The sequence below is a fragment of the Hemibagrus wyckioides genome, linkage group LG23 (genome assembly GCF_019097595.1).
Source record: "Hemibagrus wyckioides isolate EC202008001 linkage group LG23, SWU_Hwy_1.0, whole genome shotgun sequence".
In the NCBI taxonomy this organism is placed as follows: domain Eukaryota; kingdom Metazoa; phylum Chordata; class Actinopteri; order Siluriformes; family Bagridae; genus Hemibagrus; species Hemibagrus wyckioides.
In genome coordinates, this window is record NC_080732.1 from 15795063 (window position 1) to 15816849 (window position 21787).

At 42.1% G+C, this 21787-nt stretch overlaps 2 protein-coding genes across 2 annotated transcripts in view; both read right to left on the reverse strand.

Annotated features, from left to right (window-relative positions):
• Positions 1-6989, reverse strand: part of LOC131344471 (mannosyl-oligosaccharide 1,2-alpha-mannosidase IA) — a 246146-nt gene extending 239157 nt beyond the window's left edge. Inside the window, exon 1 of the mRNA XM_058376798.1 lies at positions 5504-6989. Within this exon, the coding sequence (XP_058232781.1) occupies positions 5504-6058 (555 nt within the window). The 5' untranslated portion in view covers positions 6059-6989. The remainder of the gene's footprint in view (positions 1-5503) is intronic.
• A 7116-nt stretch (positions 6990-14105) lies between these two features.
• slc9a1a (solute carrier family 9 member A1a) overlaps positions 14106-21787 on the reverse strand; it is a 49253-nt gene continuing 41571 nt past the window's right edge. The window contains exons 9-12 of the mRNA XM_058376365.1: positions 20966-21077; positions 19937-20038; positions 19696-19777; positions 14106-18557 (exon numbers count right to left, since the gene is read on the reverse strand). Of these exons, the coding sequence (XP_058232348.1) occupies positions 18256-18557; positions 19696-19777; positions 19937-20038; positions 20966-21077 (598 nt within the window). The 3' untranslated portion in view covers positions 14106-18255. The remainder of the gene's footprint in view (positions 18558-19695; positions 19778-19936; positions 20039-20965; positions 21078-21787) is intronic.

Here is a 21787-nt window from a genome sequence, read left to right on the forward strand (position 1 = left end):
TATACACTATATTGCCAAAAGTTTTGGGACACCCCTCCAAATCGTTGAATTCAGGTGTTGTTTTTCAGGGGTTGGGCTCAGTCCCTTAGTTCCAGTGAAAGGAACTCTAAAGAGACCTTCTCATCCAACATCACAAATGTGCTTCTAGAGGAATGGTCAAAAATTCCCATAAACACATTCCTAAACCTTGTCGAAAGCCTTCCCAGAAGAGCTGAAGCTGTTCTAGCCAACTCCATATTACATTCATGTGCATGTAAAGGTAGACGTCCCAAAACGTTTGGCAATATAGTGTAAAATACATACTGTAGAACATCTTCAAATCTGGTGATAACATTATTTTTTGCTACATATTCCACCAATATTTGAAGAGTCAGGTCTCTGACAGCCGCAGCGAGGATTTACGGCTCTGTAACTGCCTTGCTCCTGAGGTTTTGATGTTGTCACAAGGGACCCGTTATTCGGAGTTTTGCTTGTGTTTGCACAGTAATATTGACTCGCTGGCTGTTTGCTGCTTCATGCTATCGAATGCTGAAGGGACTTTAACCCACGTTTAACAGTAACAGCTGAAGACATGGCATGATTAAGGACTTTTGCTCCAGAAGCTCTTTCTGGTGGTTGTGGGATTTTCTCTAAATAAACAAAAAAAAAAAAACGTAGACGTGTTGGATCGTCGCAATGCAGTAAAAAGGAAAAATTCCCAATGAGGAGGTTTCAGGAGTTCTGCGAAAAGATGAGGAACGTCATCGGCATACCACGCTGTCCGATACAACGCAGTCCGGACCGAAGTCTTTAGTATTCTGATCATCTTCAGAGATCTCTCTGGTGTTTTTAGACCTTTGACTCGCAACAATGTGATTAGGCAGATAAAATCTCCACCTCGCTCTGTCTCTCGAGTCGACGTGGTACAAAGAGGCACAGACAAAGCCTGAGGCAACGTGACACTTCCTCTCATTCCTGCAAAGCCCGAAACACACAGTGGTTTGCTTCAGGGTACAACATCTCTCTCTCAGCTGTGGGATTTGACCTCACAACCTCGGTGAACTCACAGCCCTGGTCCCGATCTCGGGATTTGTAATGATATTTGGTCCACTGTTATAATAACATGCAATGTCAAATATCTCAGTGTATCGTATCACCAAATAGCAGCACCCGTCTAATGCCTTTCTATTTATTCCATATTAAATGCTTGTAGAGACAGACAGGAAATAGAAGGAAAGGAAACAGGAACATGTGTAGCGTTAGATCCATTAATATCGACTGTGATGGAAGTCCAGAAGGAGACGTATGTATTTTAAAAGCTATTTTGTTACATCACAAGTCATCAGTGTTTCTTAAAACAAGCTCTGTGTGTGTGTGTGTGTGTGGTTTTGTTTTTCTTTCTTTCTTTTTTTTTTCTCCTCAGCACAACCTCCAGCCCAGGGCCAGCCTGTGATCTCCTCCGTCGTCCAGCCGAGCTGATGCCGAACTCCAGAAATAGACGCTGAGGTTTGGACGCCGTCCAGACACCCTGACAAAGTGGATTCTCGCATAACAATAAGGAAATAAAACGAGCCGACTTTGTGCTATAGATAGACCTCAGAAGCACACATTTATCTACAATGTGCTGAAAGTAGTGTTCACACTAGCATGCCCAGCAAGCTGATAACAACTAGCACAACTATCACGCTTATATACTATAACGTGGCTTTCTTAGGTTCAAACGTGACATTGTGTAAGACTAATTGCTTACAATCTTTTACCCAGAGGCTGATTTGCTCCTGTTCATTGTTCAGCACTGAATGTTTTTGTCATGTTGCTCAACACAGTGGTGGTTAATATGAAGCTCATATGAAAGTAGACACTCAGGACTTTATGGACTTGTTTCATAAGCATCAATGTCCATAGTGATATCAAACCCATTTCTACTCTCTGAGATGCCCCAAGCAGCTACAATTTATCTTCAACCACTAAAATTCTGTGTAAGGTTATCCAACAGAGGAGAAAAAAACATCTAAAACACACTGAAAGCCAACAAACTAAAATACAAACCCATGGCTTTTCTTTCTGTGAGGCACTACACCACTATGCCCCACCATCGAGCAAATTACACTCTTATACTGTTATACATTACAATCTCTGCACTGTATCTGGGTAATATTTACTTTACTAGACATCCTATACATCCTAGTACTAATATGGTACTATTTCTTTGCTCCCTGCAGCTTCCTTTATGGCACTGGTCAAATCCCACACTGTAGCGTAACTGCTTAACGCATCAAAACACTGAAGACAAGCATCATGACTCCTCTGAGAGTCCCTCGCTGTCTTCACTCAAAAGCCATGTCTTTAATAAGCACTTAACCTATATACTCATTCATTCATCGTCAGTAGACGTGTTATCCTGGTCAGGGTTGTGGTTAATCAGGAGCTTGTCGCAGGAATGCTAGGATGCATGGTTGGAATACTCTCCATCACACACACACACACACACACACAGCTAGTCTATGACATTGGGATATGGAAACCCACACTACAGGAACCACACTATATAAATACATATACATATATATATATAAATACATATACATATATATATATATATATATATATATATATATATATATATACATGCACACACAGATCAGGCATAACATTACGACCACCTGCCTAGTATTATTGTGCATCAATGAGATTGGTCACCCGTGACCCTGTCGCCGGTGCACCAACTGTTCCTTCCTTGGACCACTTTTGATAGATACTGACCACTGCAGACTGGGAACACCCCACAAGAGCTGCAGTTTTGGAGATGCTCTGATCCAGTCGTCTAGCCATCACAATTTGGCCCTTCATCAAACTCGCTCAAATCCTTACGCTTGCCCATTTTTCCTGCTTCTAACATCAACTTTGAGGACAAAATGTTCACTTTCTGCCTAATATATCCCACCCACTAACAGGTGCCATGATGAGGAGATCATCAGTCTTACTCACGTCACCTCTCACTGGTCATAATGTTATGCATGATCAGTGTATATATATATACATATTTCTATATTTCTACAACACTTAAATACAAACTCTCCCAAACAATCAGCACTACCTTAAAGACGTTTTTCTGAATCACTCTGGATAGCAGCATCTGCCACATACCACGATATCTTGTCCAACAGAGTAAAACTGACTCTTAATCTATTAATATATTGTCTGGAGTGTGAGAGTGTGTGTGTGTGAGTGTCTGTCACCCTGCTCATCACCTTGTTCTGTCTCTGTGAGAACTCTTTACTCACTAAAAGCAAGCGCCGGTATGTTTCATAGCAAAGCTGCGGCATAACAGAATATCACATCTTCATCACCCTCCTCAAACTGTTGGGTGTTCAGCTTTTTTAAAGTGGCATTCGGAAGGAGATCATCAGACATCAGAGAATGGGAAACATTTTGAGATTCATCTTTTTAATTGAGGTGGGAGTTTTGCTGAAACCTGGCAACCCCTCAGTCAAACCACATACAGTTCAGATTTGTATTTTGACTTGTGTAGGAAGTGATGATGCAATAATCTGAACTCAACCTCTTCTCAAGCACGGACTGTTTACATTGCGGACAGACCACATTCCTAATTACAGGAAAATCTCTATCTCTAACACAGGAAAGTCTTCTTCACTCTTTCTCCTTCCAGCTTCCTCTCTGCAGCAGATTACAGATCCACATATTTGATTCTGTGCAGCTTTTACTCCGAATGACCTTCCTGACGCAACGCTGCCATTTTATCCAGGCTTGAAACCAGCACTGAGAATGCACCGGCATGTGTAGCTCAGGACTGAACCCGGATCCTAGCTGCTAAACCACAAGGAAAGCACTTTCCGGGTTCTCTCTCATTAACAATCCAGGATTTCCATTTACGCCATTTGGCAGACATCCTTGTCCAGAGTGTTTTACATTTTATACAACTGAGCAGATGAGGGCCTTGCTCAAGGGCCCAGCAGAGGGAGCTTGGTGGACTGGAGATTTGAACTCACAACCTTCTGATCTCCTTATCCATTAAGCTTGAAGATATTTTATCTTCAAGAGATAGGGAAGAAATGAGAGGCTGCTCTAGCGCAAGTGATAACTTGTGTCATTATAAATGTGACGTGCAATTTTCTGTGTGAACATGGATCATTTTTGCAAATGAACCAGCTTCCAGATGTTAACAGTAACCCTTCGTAACATCACATCTCATTACGCTCTTTGTCTTTTTGGCTTATTTTCCCGTAACAGAAGCGATTTCTTCCCCACACACATCATTAGCTTTATCACCACTAGCCGTTGCACTAGCCGTCAGGCTGAATTTAAACACCAGCTGTATTTCAAAACTCTGAAGTGTTCTAACGCCTTCGTGTGCACAAACTCTAAACGCCAAGATGTTGAATAGTTTCTTAGAGAGCTCGCAATACGTTATCTGCGCCGCGTTCCGCCTTTTCCCCCCGGTCAATTTAAGACGCCTGCCAGACACAGTGCAATAATTTTAGCAAACAGGTAATCATTTGCAACTCATACAATCATGCCAATACGCTTTCTATCTAATCCTGCAAATATCAGAAGTCAGGAGAGGGAATTTATCCGGCGCTACATTCTCGGGGCTCAGAGGAAATCCAGCATTTGATGAAATGGGTGATGGAATGATATGTCTCATGACGGAGGTTTTTGCTGGATCACTTCCGAACTGATGAAAAGTTTCCGGTGCTTTTTTTCTAAGAATCAAAACCCACAAAAAAGATATTTTCTTTCTGAATCAGATAGAAATGTGAGAAAACGCCCCCAAGACCAGAGTCCACTATCGCTCTCATGAGCAAGTACTGAGATAAACAGGAAAGCATGTTCGTGCAGCTCTTTGAAATCTGTGCCGTAACCCGGGGAGGTTTAACTGATAACACTGTAAATGACAACACCCATGGCTCATGGTGCACGCGGTTTTAGTTTAACACACACACACACACACAAACTGTTAAAACGTCTTCATCTGTAAGTTTAAAGACAGCAGATTGTAATACTTGACATCTGAATTCTACTCATTTCCAGCTATTTCCTATTAGGGATTTTCTTTATATTTCTTGCTGCATGAAGCTTTTTTTTTATCACAAACTGTGTTTATTTCTCCTGATTAATCCTCAGATGAAAGTTGCACTGCAGCAACATCATAATTCAGATATCAGGAGGATCTGTGATTGATATTCAAACGCTCACACACTGCCCTAAAGTCTTGTGGTAAAGTTACTTCACTGAGCAGATCGATGCATATCATGAACCTTCTGGTAATGTTTCATCATGGTCTTATGGCACAGGTTTACAAATCTGGTCCTGGAGATAACCCTGTGTCCTGGACAGTTTTAGGATTTCTCAGCTGATTCAGTGCAGGACTTTTTCAGGACCACGTTTGGGAACCTGTGTTTGTTTGTTTGTTTGTTTATTTGTTTGTTTTTTGTAGTCATGATGACCAGAGACTCCGCAAGAAGCGCAACAGCTGCTTTGAGACACATCATACATCTCTTACCTCTCTGACTTTATCCCTCCTCTGTACAGTTTGTTGGTCTGACGGTCTTCCTCGGTCATTCCCCAGCGCAGGTTTGAGCAAACACTTTCGGAACGTGTCATAAGCGTAGCCTTTGGCGCGTCCAGCTGTGGTGCCTTCGGTCGCGTCCCCGCGCTGCGTTCTCGCCCTGCGCTCCTCGCGCGCTCCCAGGGGTCTCTCCACGGTGCCGCCGGTGGCATCGCCGCGCGTCACGGACGGCTTTCGGCTCACTCTGAGCTTGCCGTTCGGCTCGGGCTTAAACGGGGCGCTGCGCTCGCGCTCCTGGCGCTCCCGGTCAGCGCGCGCCTTCTCCGCGAGCTCGACGATCGCGCCGCTCTGGGTCGCCGCCGTGTTCGCGCTCGCGCTCTCGGTCTTGGGCAGGAAAAAGCGCTTGAGGCGAACGGAGTCGGGAAGGAAAAACAGAGCCCCGAGGCACAGCGTGACCAAACCGGAGAGAAAAAGCAGAAAGGCGAATTTCTGGGACAAGCGGAGGCCCATGGCTGACACGGGCACACCGGGTAACTTCCGGAACGCCATTTACACCGCCGACAGAGTGAGTATGCTCTCTGCCAACCGGCTTTAAGAGACACCGGCTGCGTGAATGAATGACAAAGTTTGGGGTAGTGGCTTTATCAGAGTGCGCGAGCCTCATCGCGCGCTCTCCCTCCCTCTCCGTGTCTCTGCACGCGCGTCATCGCGCTCCGGATGGATTTCGGTTCCGCTAACTTTCCGTAAGAACAGACAATCCGGAGTGCAGAGAGTAGTAACTACAACTGAATATTGTTTGGTGCGGTGCAGAAGCACGACATGACCCGGAGTGTGCTCGAGCGTGGCGGTTTAAATCCGCTAAAGCGTGACCACAGCCGGACCGTTAAGTTTGTCTCCGACAGCTCGATCACCCAATCATCATATCAGTGACAGTTGGATAAATGCCCAAAACGGCAACATGACGTTGCATGACGTTTCCCGCTTTTATCCACGCTATTAATCCCGGCGTTAATGAGTGAAAACCGGGTCAGGATCCGGTTCAGGATCGGATTTTAAACGCATGGCGTGATGCACAAAGTGATCTATTCCTCGTTATCTTTTCTCTCTTTCTCTCTCTTGCTCTGTTTATCAACTAAACGTGGTCGTCCCTGTCCAAAAATAAAGAAAGATGGATAGAAAGAAAGAAAGAAGGAAAGAAATCTGCGATGTGTGCACAGAGGTGGTCTGGATTCCCGGAATGTTTCGCACAGAGAAGCGGAGAGAGTCGGATCGCTGTGCAGTAACGGGAATGTAATCCGACGATGCCGCGTCTTTCTTCCGGTCCGGATGGAATATGGAATAACGGAGCGAAATGTGGCTCTTGATGTGAAGCCTGACCAGAAAACCGAACGTAACCGAACAGTAGAAATCCCGTAAATATCCAGAGAGATGGGAGGCGCGAGGCTGCGACCGCCCGGTCCGCCGCAAAGCGCGTTTGATCCGCCGCCGGTGCTGAAGGCGGAGTGGCGAAATTAAAGAGCAGCGGCGTCACGTTACCGGGAGGAGGAAGCGCGTGCCGATGCGTCCATCGTGTGGCGATTCAGGGTATTAAAGATGGCGCATAGAGGAGAATGAAAATCTGCTCTCAAAATGGTATTAATAATAAAACCTCCTGTTTAGGTTACAACTAACCTTCCGTGTCCTGTGGGTTAAAAACCACAGGAAGTGCCTTCTAGAGGGCTCGTGCAGTGAATAAGGCACGTGGGGATGCGGTAACTTAGTGGTTAAGGCATTGGACTACTGACTGGAAGGATGTGAGTTCAAACCCCACGTCTAGTAACCCTCAGGTGATCATGCATAACATTATGACCACCTGCTAAATATTGTGTTGGTCCCTCTTTTGCTGCCTGACCCGTCCTGTACTGTGTATCCTGACACCTGAACCAGCATTAACTTCTTCAGCAGTTTGAGGAACAGAAGCTCGTCTGTTGGATCGGATCACACCGGCCAGCCTTCACTCCTCATGTGCATCAATTGACCGTCCATGACCCTGTCGCCGGTTCACCATTGTTCCTTCCTTGGTCCACTTTTGATAGATACTGACCACTGCAGACCAGGAACACAAGAGCTGCAGTTTTGGAGATGCTCTGATCCAGTCATCTAGCCATCACAATCTGGCCCTCGCTCAAATCCTTACGCTTGCCCATTTTTCCTGCTTCTAACACATCAACTTTGAGGACAAAATGTTGACTTGCTGCCTAATATATCCCCCCCACTAACAGGTGCCATGATGAGGAGATCATCAGTCTTATTCGCGTCACCTGGCACTGGTCATAATGTTATGGCTGATCAGGCAGAACAAAGAAGGTTCTCTTGCAGCTGATATGCTGATGATACTCAACTCATCTTCTCCTTTCCTCCATCAGATATCAGCGTGTCTGGCGGACATATCATCTTGGATGACAGCTCATCAGTTAACACTCAGTCCCAGCCAAAGCGAACTGCTGGTCATCCCAGGTGATTCGGATCTTTCAATCTTCCTGGACAACCCCATGATCTCCCCTTCAGCCACTGCTCATAACCGTGAAGTGACCACCTGTCCTTTTCCTCACACATTACTAATGTGACACGATCATTTCAGTTTCTTCTTTACAACATAAGTGTCCTAAGTGGTTGTCCCTTAAATGGATAGAAAATTATTATACAAATAACAACAAACTTTTTTCATTATGTACGATGTTTTCAACTGAACAAACCCTGTGTTTATTTAATAGATTTCCTCATACCACTGTAATGAATTTCTGACACTGCTTCTGCCAGTACAAACACATCAACAGCACACAGACATCGAATTTATCCAGCGTTGTTAGCACTGCGAGATGGCTTTCACACGTGTTAACAGTGACACTCGCTACGCTACAGATCGGCTGCTAATTCTAGACAGTGTGAAAATCTTGAGCAGCGGCGTACAACAGAGCTTTCAATATATTTTTTTTCTCTTTTGTAATTTACACGACCCGAATGAAACGAGGATGCAGGCTGGATTTGGTCCACAGGATTTCCCTTTTCCTTTCTCTATACAACTACATCCGTTACTACATGCCTTGTAGGAGGCTGTGAACCTGTGGATTAAAACTACACTATATTGCCGAAAGTTTTGGAACACCACTCCAAATGATTATATAATATAATATAATATAATACAGGTGTTGTTTATCAGGGGTTCGGCTCGGCCCCTTAGTTCCAGTGAAAGGAACTCTTAACTCTCCCAACCATCTATCTATCTATCTATCTATCTATCTATCTATCTATCTATCTATCTATCTATCTATCTATCTATCTATCTATCTATCTATCTATCTATGTATCTGTCTGTCTATCTATCTATCTATCTATCTATCTATCTATCTACCTACCTACCTACCTACCTACCTGTCTGTCTGTCTGTCTGTCTGTCTGTCTGTCTGTCTGTCTGTCAATCTATCTATCTATCTATCTATCTATCTATCTATCTATCTATCTGTCTGTCTGTCTGTCTGTCTGTCTGTCTGTCTGTCTGTCAATCAATCATTCTATCTATCTATCTATCTATCTATCTATCTATCTATCTATCTATCTATCTATCTATCTATCTATCTATCTGTCTGTCAATCTATCTATCTATCTATCTATCTATCTATCTATCTATCTATCTATCTATCTATCTATCTATCTATCTATCTGTCTGTCTGTCTGTCTGTCTGTCTATCTATCTATCTATCTATCTATCTATCTATCTATCTATCTATCTATCTATCTATCTACCTACCTACCTGTCTGTCTGTCTGTCTGTCTGTCTGTCTATCTATCTATCTATCTATCTATCTATCTATCTATCTATCTATCTATCTATCTATCTATCTATCTATCTATCTATCTATCTATCTATCTATCTATCTATCTATCTATCTATCTATCTATCTATCTATCTATCTATCTATGTATCTGTCTGTCTATCTATCTATCTATCTATCTATCTATCTATCTATCTATCTATCTATCTATCTATCTATCTATCTATCTATCTATCATTCTATCTATCTATCTATCTATCTATCTATCTATCTATCTATCTATGTATCTGTCTGTCAATCTATCTATCTATCTATCTATCTATCTATCTATCTATCTATCTATCTATCTATCTATCTATCTATCTATCTATCTACCTGTCTGTCTGTCTGTCTGTCTATCTATCTATCTATCTATCTATCTATCAATCAATCAATCAATCAATCTGTCTGTCTGTCTGTCTGTCTGTCTATATGTTTTGTTTAGTGCACCACTAAGCCTACACAAAGTGAATCATGTGACTGGACTCACTTCCTCTAGCTGTAGGTAGAAAGACATGAACGACTGAATGCATATCCACATGCCATGCTGGCTACCTCCAGGTAATAAAATCTCTCAGTTCCACTCACGTAACCAGGATCTAATGAATTAATCTTCCAGTTATCACTTCATAATGTCATATTTATCACATTCATTAAGCTTCATTAAGGCCGATTTAATGATAAGGCATTAGTTTGTTTTTCGAACATAGCCAAAGGCATAAATCGACACATTAATGAGCTATTAAATCACGCTTTAGAAAACATTTAGGTGATGAATAGGATGGCAAAACAGACAATCCATTAATCCATTAATCCAAAGCAGTGATCATCAAGGTCCAAGTGCCCATAAGGTTCATGTAATCTCGCTGATGAAGTTAACTGAACATTCTAGAAAAATACATGTATTTCAACAAGATAGACTTCGGTTCTGGTGATGCTCTGATCCAGTCGTCTAGCCATCACAATTTGTGGCCCTTCGTCAAACTCGCTCAAATCCTTACGCTTGCCCATTTTTCCTGCTTCTAACACATCAACTCTGAGGACAAAATGTTCACCTGCTGTCTAATATATGCCACCCACTAACAGGGGCCATGATGAGGAGATCATCAGTGTTGTTCACTTCACCTGTCACTGGTCATAATGTTATGGCTGATCGGTATGTATATATATATATATATATATATATATATATATATATATACTGAAGTTTTATATTTCTGTACAACTGCACATTTCACAATAGAAAGGAAGTCCATCTGCTGCATTAAAAATGTAAGTAAACTCAATCCAAACCTGAACCTTGTTTCAACTCTGAAGTAAAGATTACTTTAAGTTCAATATCCAGAACATGACAATTGGAGTAAAAGAGAAGAAATAAGTTCAGAATACTTAAAGAGGCCACCATGTGAGACAATGTCCAGTGTTAAACACGCTATACAAATAAAATTGAATGTCTGGATAAACCTATTGTGTTAACGTTTCATCCTAAGATCTTCTCCCTGGACAGCATTAGTCGTGTCCAAAAAGAGAAAAATAGAAGCATCAGAAACGTAGCAGATGGTTTTAGTCGGTTCTCCAAAGAGAACACAAACACTGACACTTCCACGGTCCAGGATGATGAGTGTAGAGTGCATGGGGTGAAGTCTGTGTGTAACTTGTTCAGCGAGCAAGATGATGGACCACTGGGACACCCTTCAAAATCTCCTGACCTTAAGACTGTAAGAAAACTCATGAGATTACTTCGAATAGCATATGGTGAATACCAAAGTAGGCCATGAACTGTAGCTGAATTGTGTGAAAAGTCAGTGGAAGGTTGGATAAAGATTTACAGGAAGTTTTAACATACTGTACCCAGTGGCTTCCGTGGTGATGGGGGAAGGAGAATCCAGACATAAGAAAAGTATTAGGGAAGAAATAATGCATTATTTTTGGTAGTGTGTAGGAGCCAAACTTATGATTCGGGTTTTGGATTCCTGATGCTGCAAGTTCACTAAAAAGTTAGCTGTAAATGTTAGCTGTTTATTTATAACTAAGAAGTGCTGCAAAACAAAATAACAAATCCAAAAAGACAATAACAATTAAAAAAAAACCACAATAACCTATCAGAAAAAAACTATAACAATTCCAAAAAACTGTTTTATTTTGTTTTCTAATTTATTTTGGGGTTTTTTTTTTGTTAATTTGTTTTTGAATTTGTTATTTTTTGTTTTTGAATTTGTTATTTTGTTTTTTTGACTCATTTTGTTTTCTGAATTATTTTGTTTTCTGATTTATTTTGTTTTTTTGGATTTGTTACTTTGTTTTCTGATTTATTTTGCTTTCTGAATTATTTTCTTTTCTGATTTGTTATTTTGTTTTGCACTTCTCAGCCACCATAAAAATCAGTAGCTTGGGTTAGTACTGAGTGGTTAGTGTAGTTTTTTGTTAAAAAAAAAAAAAAAAAAAAAAAAAATCATCATCTGATCAAGTTTACTGAAAGCTGAGATAATCAACAATATATTTCTGCAGCCCTATGTTGCTTGGGAGGGGGAAAAAAACTAATTGTTTATCTCAAAAGAAAAATTCATCTGTTTTCCAAAGCCAGTAATCAGTTCACTCTTATTGACTTTTAATCTCGGCGCCAATGAAATGAGTTAGCGATGCAGTGCCACATCAGCTCCAAAGAAAATAAGATTAATGGTTTCGCTTTAGCCGGCAGTGGTCATTAGCACGAGAGCCAAACACAGCACAAAGAAAGTTAACAGAAGGTCAGCAGGAAGACATGTATAATGCAGCGGGAAGCAGAAAACATGCCTTTACCCAATTCCTCTTACTCTTATCCAATCACTACAGCTCCTCCCAGACAGTGGTCATTAAGAAAAGAATTCCCCTACGGACATCCTGAGTGTTTAAGGTAAATGCACAGAAGGCAGATAGCTAGCCTTGCACAGTTCACGCCAATATTATTATGCTAATTTGGAAAGTTGTTTAAGTTCCCTCGTTTATCAGAACAATTTAACGGGAACAAGACGCTTGTATCCGTAAACAAACACACACACACACACGCGTAAACTCACCCACAGAACGCAATCACATTCACATTAAGCATCTCTTCCCTGTGAATGTTAATGCGCTTAACGTTCCGATAGGACCTGACCTCCCGTTCTGCACTACTTTACTTTTCAGAACCAAATCTTATTTATACTCTGAACACAATTTCTCGCTAATGGCTTCCGAATGATGGCAAGTTAGAAGGACTTCAAATGTTAAGTAGTAGGTCTACAAGATGATTCAATAAAAAAATAATAATGATAAATTCATAATAAGGAGCCTTGTGCGTGCCAAGTAAACAAACAACCTACCCACAACCACGCCACCAACGCCACCACCACCACCACCACTCGCATGAACTGCTGACATGAGGCAGGTTTGGTTTAAAGGTTCCATGCTGTTGAGGCCAAATTCTGACCCTACAATTCATCAGACCAGGTTTCATCTTCATCGCTAGCTTTCTGAAAGGAGTAGAACCCAGTGTAGTTTCTGTCATTGTAGCACATCTGCCCCCGAGATGCTTTTCTGCTCATCACAGGTGGTTATTTGAGTCATGGGTTCAAACGAGTCGGTCAATCATCCTCAGATCTTTCTCACCAACAAAACATTTACAGTTCCAGCATTTGGTAGACACCCTTACCCAGAGGGGCTTACAAATCTCTCTCATTTATATACAACTGAGAGCAATTGCAGCTTGGTGGACCTGGGATTCAAACTCACAACCTTCCCATCAGTAGCCCAACTCCTTAACCACTAAACTACCATATTCCCAGCTGCAGAACTGCCTCTCACTGGATTCTGAGTAAAATCCCTGAGTAAGACCCATTGTTTGAGATCAGCCGTTTTCTGAAATACTCAGATCAGGGTGTCTTGACCCGTGTTGTTCTGATGTTTGATGTGAACACTACCTGAAGCTCTAGACCTGTTTCTGCATCCAGAAAGGTTTCACAACATGCATGATTTTGAAGATGGAAAAACTAAGAAAATACCCTCACATATGGAAAGTACACCATACTGCCAAAAGTTTTGGGACGCCCATTCAAATCATTGAATTCAGGTGTTGGTCTTGGCCCCTTAGTTCCAGTGAAAAGAACTCTTAATGCTTCAGCTTCATACCAAGACATTTTAGACAATGACCCCTTCCTGTTCCAACATGACTGCGTACCAGTGCACAAAGCAAGGTCTATAAAGACATGGATGAGTGAGTTTGGTGTGGAGGAACTTGACTGGCCTGCACAGACCTCACCCTAACAGAAGACCTTTGGGATGTATTAGAGCGGAGACTGCGAGCCAGACCTTCTCGTCCAACACCAGTGCCTGACCTCACAAATGTGCTTCTAGAGGAACAGTCAAAAATTCCCATAAACACACTCCTAAACCTTGTGGAAAGCCTTCCCAGATGAGTTGAAGCTGTTGTATCTGTAAAGGGCGGGCCAACTCCATATTACATTCATGTGCACGTAATCCTTTACGTCCCGAAACTTTCATCATCAATATAGTTTACTTTTTATCTCAAGGAGCATGGAAGATCACTGAAGCACTTTATACAACTCAAAGTCCTCACTAGTGTGCTTCTTTACAATGATAATGGATAAGGTTAAGACGGTACCACAACACCCCCTGCTGTTCGATAACGGTATTACAGCACACTTATTTTTCTAGAAAGACAAACAAATATTTATTTAAAAAAAAAATAAATCAGAATACAATTTGTTTATTCCATGAAAACTTTATTGTTTCATCGTTTGCACTGTATCACAGCCGTTTTGACATTCGTTTCAGAAAGGTAAAGGATGCTGAAGCCATGTTACTCCGCAATACACAATGTGTTTATAGTGTTTTTTGGGTTTTAAATAAACTCTGACGTAAAGCATTTTAATATCATCTTCATTATATGTACATGTGACTCGTATATAAAATAATCTTTATTGCATCGGTCGTCGTCGTAGTCTGGAAATAAAAGATTAGTTACGAGAAAATCGACAAGGAAAACACGATACGTGACAAAATCAGACGTGTGTGTGTGTATACACAATACACCATAAAACACAAGAGAGGAGAGGAATGCGTGAACGGACAGAACATCTCCCTGCGTTTTAAATCCTAGAGGCTCATAAAGGTCCAAAAAAAACCAAAAGCAAACACGATCATCACGCTTTTCCCTTATTAAACACACTGAAGTGACAAAGACAGGCAATGATCTCTGGAACAAAATCACTGCTGTGAGATTTCAACTAGACATGTGCTGATAACTTATTATTTTTAATAAACCACGATGTTCATGCATTTGTCTTGAAGTCTGGTTTTTAGGCCTGAGTGCTCATAACCAATTCAGTCTCATTTAGAAGGCAGCAGTCTTCTAAATGTCCTTTATTTAAAACACATATCCTGATATTTAGTACAGTGATCTTAAACAAAAAAGACCGACACAATATATCCTGACCATGGTACGTCGATTATAGTAATATGAAATTGATCAGCACATGCCTGGGAAAAATGCCACAGCAAGAAGCAAAGAGAAAATCATTGGTTCTTTCCTGAAGAGCTTCCTGCTCTCATCCTATGAGAACGTGATGAGAAACTTTGCAAGCAAAACCTTTAACCCATCCCAGTTATTGCTGTTGAACAGGAATGTTCTTAAAGGTCTGGTCTTGGTTTATGGTTGACTTGCTGATGAAGAGGATGAGAAAGCACGTCTGAATCGGTCTTAAAAACAGGCTTTGTGTCATCTGTATATACACCAACACCATGCCCATGACATTCAACCAAACCCAGTTTCCTATGTGTGATAAAAGGCAATAAAAATCTGATACAGGATCGCGTTAGACTAGTTACAGTACAGTCCAGTCCTAGTCTAAAAACCCCTGAATCAGTTCCTCCGTTTATGAGAAACATGACATTGTGAGATGATTATTTTTTTTTTGGCTGATAGCAATCAAAGGAAAGCAAGAATCGAACATGATGTCAATGTCGCTTACGGTGTGGAGACTGTAGCCGTTAGCCGTACCCCTCCTGCTGAGCGTCCTGCCATGAGGATCACGCTCCTGACTGATAAGTGAATAAACTAAAAATGTGATTAAACTGTAAAACTAGCCACTGGATTATGGCTTTTATGTAGAACTATAGTAGGCTGAGTTTCACCAGTGTTCTGACCAGACTGAAATATTAACCTATCAGCAGGGGAAGACCGCTACTGTATAATCGCCACACCCGGATCATCCATGCAGGAGGACACGTACACACGCACACAGTGAGCTGCCATGTTCTTCTCACGGTCCTTCAGTTTGCGTCTAGACCATTTCTGATCAAGAACAAGACACAGTGCTTCACATATACACAACGCACGACGCGTACGAACGCTGCGGTACGAAGTTAAATCAGTCGGAATTCGAGTCTGAGAGATATGACTGGCAAACTTCTGCAATAACAGAAACGACAAAGCAAAAATATGTATATAAAATTAGGACAAAAAAAAAAAAAAAAAGTGTTAAGGCTATAAAAGTATAAAAAGGAAGAAAAATACAACTCATTAAATTCTTTAAATTTTAAAGAACATTCTGGAAATTTGTCCAAATCTATTCGTGTGCATTGTTGATTTTGTTGTGGGTTTAATGTGGAGGATGAGCATCATTTAATCTTCCCCATGTGACAGATCAGTCGTCTCTGTGACGACTGTTCGGTTTACCAGCGTAAAAGTCAGAGCCGTGGAATCAAACCCTCGTTCAAAATCAACAGCAAGATTTTCGACAAGATGCAAAATGTCCTCACTTTGGTGGCAGATGGTTAGACTTACACAGGACAAGATCTGTGAATACTACTGTGTATTCCCCCCCCCACCATCCCATGTTAGTATTTTGTTAGTATCCAATCTATGACATGCACAATCCGCCTAGCTCTAAAGAAGGGACTATTCTTTTTTTTATTTTTTTTTTATTATATATTGCCAAAAGTTTTGGAACACCCCTTCACATCATGGAATTCAGGTGTTTTTTCCAGGGGTTGGACTCCCCTTAGTTCCAGTAAAACGCTTCAGCATACCAAGACATTTTGGACAATTTCCTGCTCCCCACTTTGTGGGAACAGTTTGGGGATGACCCCTTCCTGTTCCAACATGACTGAACACCAGTGCACAAAGCAAGGTCCATAAAGGCAAGGAGTCCTGACCTCAACCTGATAGAACACCTTTGGGATGAATTAGAGTGGAGACTGGGAACCAGTCCAACACCAGTGCCTGACCTCACAAATGCACTTCTAGTGGAACGGTCAAAAATTCCCATAAACACACTCCTAAACCTTGTGGAAAGCCTTCCCAGAAGAGCTGGAGCCGTTATCGCTGCAAAGGGCGGGACAACTCCATATTACATTCATGTGCATGTAAAGGCAGATGTTCCAAAACTTTTGGCAAAGTAGTGTATTTGAACCAGCATGGACCTTAGAACCAAATTAAAAAACAAAACCAAAAAACCACAGCCCAGCACGGCCAAGTCAAAAAACCATGTCCGAACTACGACAGGTAACACCTCATGACATACAGCGGGCGAAACAGATTAGCGTACATTTTGAAGTTTCGTGTAAAATATAAATAATTTCTTTATACATCTCATGTTAAAATATATCTAATCTACTCTGCATGCAGAATAGCTCTTGAGATATTTAGTCTGGTTTTGAGAATATCACACAGCCGTAAATCAGACAGAATTAGTGGCCAAACTGTCAGGGCAAGAACTCACAGCGGTAATGATGTTTTAAAGGGGACCTCAATGGACCCAAGTGAAATCCTTCTGCATAGTTTATAAGGAACTCTGTAGAGCGATCAGGGATGTATAAAGGAAGTAAATGCGAAATCCTTAAAACCTAATTCATCAGTCTTTTTTCTTTTAGTTTAGGACTGAAGAAACTAGACCCGCCCTGACAGCAGAGATAAATGAGTAGCACTGGATCGAGCAATAAAACATCCAATCCACTAAATGGAAATGGTGCATGTGCAATATATTAGAATATATTTCACACATGCTAGTCAAAAGCGCTGAAGTGCGTGTAAAAAGGTACGGGGTTTAAAAAAGAAAAGAAAAAAAAGTCAAGTATTTCATAAAGTAATAGCACAAAGTTATAAGGATGCATGAACCACAAAACCCCGGAATAACATGAAGAAACTAGTTGCAATCTCTATGTAGTTACAGTGCATTTCCTATTATAAAAAACCCCCCATATTCATATTTTCCTTTCGCTAGGATTCATGCAGCGAGTTGTTGTTATTATTATTATCATCATCTAAGCATTCAGTTGCACCAGATACTACCTGCTGTAGTATTACACAGTGACGAAAGAGAGCAGCACAAACAAAGGCGAATACACTCTAAAATCAGAGCTGGGATTGGACCAGGTGACTGATTTAAGATGTGAAAAAGGCCAAGATGTGCCCTTCGTTTGATATTGCTCCTGGAAAAAAAACGCCCGAATGGTCCTATGGTTATGATTCTATACACTGTGTGACTATTTCATGTTCCGAAAGCAATACATGATTTTAAAAAACAAAATAAGAACTCTAGTTGTGGACTACAACAGTGTGAACCTTTGGTAATGCATAGTTCAACTGCCCCTTCGAACCCCTCACTTTCCTTCGACGAGAAAGACGAAGCTAGAAAATGATGGCTGTTTTTACCCCTCCCTTTCAGTGTGTTTATTTATTTGGTTCGTTTTTAACTTGATTTTTGTTTCCTTATCAAGTTCAGTGATTATAATAATAATTGGACTTTTCCGTAAGACATTGCTGTGTTAAAACATATTCCTTAGCCACTGTTCAGAAAGCTAGTGTGACCGCTGAGAAAGCAGGCAGATAGCCAGTCACATGCATCTTTTTCCCCATTAGTGGAGGAAGGGATCATCCTCTTCCTCCTCTTCGCTGATGGCAGGGCCGGGGTCACTCAGGCAGCGGAGGAGTCGCTGATCCTTCACGTCTTCTTGCTCTCCTTTCTCTCCCGTCTTGTCGTCTCTCTTTCTCCGCATCACAAGCCCCTCCTCTTCCTCAGCTGGGTCTTGCTCCGCTGTCTTGCTGAACTCGTTTAACTCGGTGACCGAGTCTGGGCTTTGAGGAGAAGCCAAATCCACTTTTATAGACGGGATGTCTTTGTTGGTCGCTGTAGGCTTGACGCTCCAAGCTTGAGGGTCTAGAAATGGCAGAAGCAGAAGAGGAGAATGAATTTGTGCTTCAAGTGCACAAAGTCATAAATCATAAACCAGTCAGACACTTAACAACTTCATTTTAGTGCTGGCTAAACACCTCGCTGTGGGTAAACAACTGGTACAAAGAATCGAGTGAGTAATGTGCAGGGATGAATGAGACTTGTGCAAGAACGCTTCTAAATAATTCCATACTTGCAATACAAAGAGCTAAGCATGCCGTTATCAGACTTCACGGAAACATCTGCAAAACTTAGGAATGTCAACGTTGCCAAAAGTTTTGGAACACCCCTCCAAATCATCGAATTCAGGTGTTGTTTTCAGGGGTTGGGCTCGGCCCCTTAGTTCCAGTAAAAGGAGCTCTTGATGCTTCAGCTTCATACCGAGACATTTAGGACAATTTCATGCTACCAACTTTGTGGGAACAGTTTGGGGATGACCCCTTCCTGTTCCAACATGCACCAGTCCAGACCTCAACCTGACAGAACAGCTTTGGGATGAATTAGAGAGGAGACTGAGAGCCAGGCCTTTCCAATGTGCTTCTAGAGGAATGGTCAAAAATTCCCATAACTCCTAAACCTTGTGGAAAGCCTTCCCAGAAGAGTTGAAGCTGTAAAAGCTGCAAAGGGCGGGACAACTCCATATTACATTCATGTGCATGTAAAGGCAGACGTCCCAGTTTTGGCCTGGCTCACAGTCTCCACTCTAATTCATCCCAAAGGTGTTTTATCGCGTTGAGGTCAGGACTCTGTGCAGGCCAGTCAGGTTCCTCCACACCAAACTCGTTCGTCTAGGTTTTTATGAACCTGGCTTTGTGCACAAATTGTCCAAAAATGTTTTTGGAATACTGAAGCATTAAGAGTTCCTTTCACTGGAACTAAGGCACCGAGTCCAGCCCCTGAAAAACAACCCCTGAATTCAATTATTTTGACAATATAGTGTACTTCATTTTTGGCTATATGTTGAAAAATCACTGCCTGAGAGACTATTGTACTATAATTACGTAAATGTATAATTAATTGCACAATTCTGGGCTTATTTAGGTATTATTAAAAAAAAATGGCCATAGACCGGTGCTGACACTGAGAAACAGTAGATGGCAGGATAGAGAAAGGCTGAACACACCAGAAGCCAGTCTTGATCTGGCGATGGTGGGAGAATCAGGAGCTGCAGCTGGAACGGTGAGGTAATTAGTCATCTGAGAAATCTGAAAGTACAGAGACACAAAAACGTCAACATAAAAGACTGATGTCAGCTAATCTGGCTAAAAGTTCACAAGAACAACACACAAGGAACACGAGGTATTCAGTAAAAGCACAACAAAACACCAGAGTTAAGATTCTTTACACCTCTCCTACAGCCTCACCTTCTTCTCCAAATCCTTCATCCTCTGCCTCTTGATCATAAGCTCCTTAAAGCCGTCCTCGAACGGGTCAGCCACCAGTGTATGTCTGTTATAGGACTGCAACTGTGAGAAAGAAAGAAAGAAAGAAACGATGACTTACTGTGAGGATCAGTGGAGGTGTTAAAGCTGATTAATGATACAGATGATAATTGGTCACAATGTCTCCCAATACTGACATAATTATTACAAATCTAATGAACCAGGATTGCTTGTTATGTTATGGTTAATAACCCAGGCCTAATTCGGCACAATTCATTAGAATGCTATATGGAGTTGGGGATGAAACTAACGTCTTCAAGATCATGTAAAAGAGAAATATAGGAAAAAAGGAGTGGAACACACGGGGAGAAAGGCAGAGAGACAGTGAGAGTGTTGGGGGGTGAGAGAGAGAGTCAGACAGAGAGTCACAGAGAGAGAGAGGGGGCAGACAGTGAGAAAGAGGGGCAGAGAGGGGGTGAAAGAGGCAGAGAGACAGTGAGAGTTAGAGGGGGGGTGAGAGAAAGAGAGGGAGGGGGGCAGAGAGAGAGAGAGAGAGAGAGAGACAGAGGGGCAGAGAGAGAGAGAGAGAGACAGAGAGAGAGAGAGGCACAGAGAGAGAGAGGCACAGAGAGAGAGAGAGAGGCAGAGAGAGAGAGGCAGAGAGACAGAGAGAGAGAGAGAGGCAGAGAGGCAGAGAGAGAGAGAGAGAGAGAGAGGCAGAGAGAGAGAGAGAGGGAGAGAGAGAGGCAGAGAGAGAGAGAGAGAGAGAGAGAGAGAGAGAGAGAGAGAGAGAGAGAGAGAGAGAGAGAGAGAGAGAGAGAGAGAGGCAGAGAGAGAGAGAGAGAGAGAGAGAGAGGCAGAGAGAGAGAGAGAGAGAGGCAGAGAGAGAGAGAGAGAGAGAGAGAGAGAGAGAGAGAGAGAGAGAGAGAGAGAGAGAGAGAGAGAGAGAGAGAGAGAGAGAGAGAGAGAGAGAGAGACACACAGTCTAAACACTTCCCATCATGGACTCACTCTCTGCCGTGTCCTCTGCAGGTTGTTGCGTAGAATCTTCTGGATCTCCTCCTCTTGGCCTTTGGACAGCTGAGGCAGCATTCTCTCTGGAGGTTTCTTGGGCTGGATATTTCTAAGTGGAAAGAGAAAGATGGAATGTGAGAATAACCATTCATTATTAATGCTGCAGTATTTCATCACAGCAAAAGTGTTCATCATATGACTGGAACCGGAACATCAACACTAACACGGTATGAGCCATTTAACCCTTCCATGCATGGTCTCCACACGCACTGATGGTCAATGTAAGGCTCTTTTCTAAATTTTTAACAAGTGTTTTTTGGAGAGATTTATTCTGACCTGCTTGCATAATGCACAGGTCCTAAGAAATGACCTTTTTTTTTAATCATTTGTTTCTCCAGATGTAAACAGTTCAGACCTGTATGTTACTGACATGGTTATAGCTGATGAAATGCAGGCCATGGTTTTATTGCCATTATCCATTGTAAGACACACACAGAGAGAGAGAGAGACAGGCAGGCAGACAGAGGGAGACACAGAGAGTGACAGAGAGAGAGGGGGGATTGATGGGGGGGAGTGAGAGAGAGAGAGAGAGAGAGGCAGGCAGACAGAGGGAGACACAGAGAGTGACAGAGAGAGAGGGGGGATTGATGGGGGGGAGTGAGAGAGAGAGAGAGAGAGAGAGAGAGAGATAGTGTGAGTGAGGCAGGCAGACAGACAGAGGGAGACACAGAGAGAGAGACACAGAGGGAGAGAGAGAGAGGCAGGCAGAGAGACAGAGGAAGACACAGAGAGAGGGGCAGACAGACAGACAGACAGAGA